Source organism: Penaeus chinensis, chromosome 6 (assembly GCF_019202785.1).
Source record: "Penaeus chinensis breed Huanghai No. 1 chromosome 6, ASM1920278v2, whole genome shotgun sequence".
In the NCBI taxonomy this organism is placed as follows: Eukaryota; Metazoa; Arthropoda; class Malacostraca; order Decapoda; family Penaeidae; genus Penaeus; species Penaeus chinensis.
Genome location: NC_061824.1, coordinates 4876070 through 4878569, shown reverse-complemented (window position 1 = coordinate 4878569; position 2500 = coordinate 4876070). Strand labels below are relative to the sequence as shown.

Genomic DNA, 2500 nt, shown 5'->3' with positions numbered 1-2500 from the left:
TTCCATTTCCCATCTAGAATCAGAGAATATTATCTTGGCATCTCATTGATTAAAAAATATATATAATTGGTACAGCAGAGACATTTGAAGCAAGCGGCGTGAGAGGTGCGCAGAAGGCCTTCGGCGAGAGTGGCAACACACGCAGTGTTGCCTCAGGAAGGTCTTATATACATCACATGACGACTCTCGGCTGATCTCTTCCGTTTTGCTTCACTTCTGTGTGTTCTCTCTCTGGTGCTGGGGTTGTGGTCGTCCTTACTGCGTAGGTCAAGTTCCTAAGCCACCATGAAGCTGCCTGGCTTTGGGTTGGCTCTCCTCCTGGCAGGTAAGAAGGGGAAGTTGGTTTAAATGTTCATATGTGAAAGAAAAACTTTCCGTCAGAGTTCTCTCTTGATAAGACTTTAGCAAACAAAGGCTAAATTTTGTTTTTAGGCTTCTTGGGTTGTTTATTTTGTTATTGTATGGCATCCCGTTAATTTTGTATTCTTATCACCCATTGTTATTGATAAACTTTTTTTAAAATGTGGACGTTAGATAACATTCCCTCAGGACACAAATGCGTAGCAAACGGCAGATATTTTGACAGTTCGACAAAAGGAAGACGCGAAGTGGGGACGATTGATAGGTTGCCAAATCTGGCTGTTGTTATTATAATGACTTAAAAATAGACTCACCTGGGTTAGAGTTGCTGACAACTAAGTTTAATTATGATGAAAATAAAGGATGGAATGTTTGTCAGTATGTATGTTAGTGTTAAAATTCATGAAGTGGGACATAGGCTAAAGTGTTTCATCTAAAGAATACTGGAAACCAATAAGCTACACAGTATAGGAGACAATATGGAGTAAATTATGTTAAACCATGTAATGAATGATAAGTCAACAGTAACTTATCTCAGTATTAAGTTCAGTGAAATTTTTCTCACAGCAATGTAGTAATATATAAAATTTACCTGTAATGAACAGAATGAGAGAAAAGATATAGATTCAGTTTCCCACAGCCATGAAATACTAGGAAATATTTACAGGTAATGAACAGAATGACTGAATGTACGACACGTATCATCAATGGTAATACCTTTGCAAGTTGATGATAAGATAGTTGTTCAATATGTAATATTTTGATATACATGTTCAGGAAAATGTAATGTCACAGTAATAAATAATCAAAAAAACTATACTCTCTAATACATTAAATAATCTGCATAGGGAAAAAATACAGTAGGAAACAAAGAATATATTTTATGACAAATGGAGATTTAAGTCCACAATGAATTGGTGGGGAGACGTGGCAATCAGATGGGGGCTAGGGTTGACGCCCCTGGGTTAAGCAGACTTTTGGCTCGTGTGGCAGTGTTTGTGGATTTCCCAGTAATGGCTTAAGTAATAGGAACTTAATCTCAAGGTTGCAGTCACTTTGTTAACAATACCAATACTGTCATTTGTTATTTGCGATGGAAAATAAAAAGAGATCCATGTATATTACATGTTGTGCAAGTTCTTTTTGATTTGCAATGACACGCCATGACAATTATATTACCATAACTTAACAAATAACGAGACTGGATTTCAATTTATTTCTCTTGGAGATGTAACCAAATAAAAACAACTATAGTTTGTTTAACTGAATGGTACAATTTGCCTCTAATGGATAGAACAACTGAAAATAAGACTCTTTTCATCTGTGGTATTTCCTTCGCAAGTTGATAAGAGAGTTGTGCAATACATAATACTTTGGTTTACATTTACAGGTAAGTGTACTCGACACTGTCATAAAGAAAGGGAAAACTACTCTCACTGATACATGAAACATTCTGCGCAGGCAAAGAATACCGGTAATGTCAAAAAAGAAGAAACTAGGTTGTGACTTAAGTTGTGCTGAGAAATTGGGTAGGGGTCTGGTAGTGAAGGAAGGTTAAGTCAGGAAGGTGTTTGGTTCATACTGTTATGTTTGTGGATTCTCAGGAGTGGCTAGAGTAATAGGAACTTAGCCTAAGAGGGGTGTGGTCACCTTGTAAACAGTCAGCAGTACTTTAATTTATATAATTTGCATTGGAAAACAACAGGTTCAGGCATATTATAAATGTGAGTGATTGAGACAAGGAGTAATACATGTATAGGGTTTATGGCTTTGCGGAAAAAAGGCTAACATTTTATGAGTAAATTTAAATAAAACTGACTGGTATATGTGTACAAGATGCCTGAGCATCCACCAAGCCCATAAGTCCACACTGGTGTCCATGCATTCTGCACTCTGGCAAAGGTCAGCAAACCTCAGTATGTATATGCTAGCAAAATGGTTGCTATAAAGTTTATGAGAAAAAATAAGTTAGCAGGTTGAAGGGTAATGAATATGTATGCCAGAAATGAAAGAACAATCAGATACTTTGTTCAGTAATATGGTTGAAGTCATTTGTCTGTATTTGAATAGATTATTACCTAGGGGTGAGCCCATTCTGCCAATTAGATTTGTGAATATATCAGTTCATTTTCAGAATTTC

The 2500-nt window shown here is 36.4% G+C and overlaps 1 protein-coding gene across 1 annotated transcript in view; it reads left to right on the top strand.

Moving 5' to 3' along the window:
• The first annotated feature begins 160 nt into the window (after positions 1-160).
• The window catches only part of LOC125026184 (prosaposin-like), an 18013-nt gene continuing 15673 nt past the window's right edge, over positions 161-2500 (top strand). The window contains exon 1 of the mRNA XM_047614470.1: positions 161-325. Within this exon, the coding sequence (XP_047470426.1) occupies positions 286-325 (40 nt within the window). The 5' untranslated portion in view covers positions 161-285. The remainder of the gene's footprint in view (positions 326-2500) is intronic.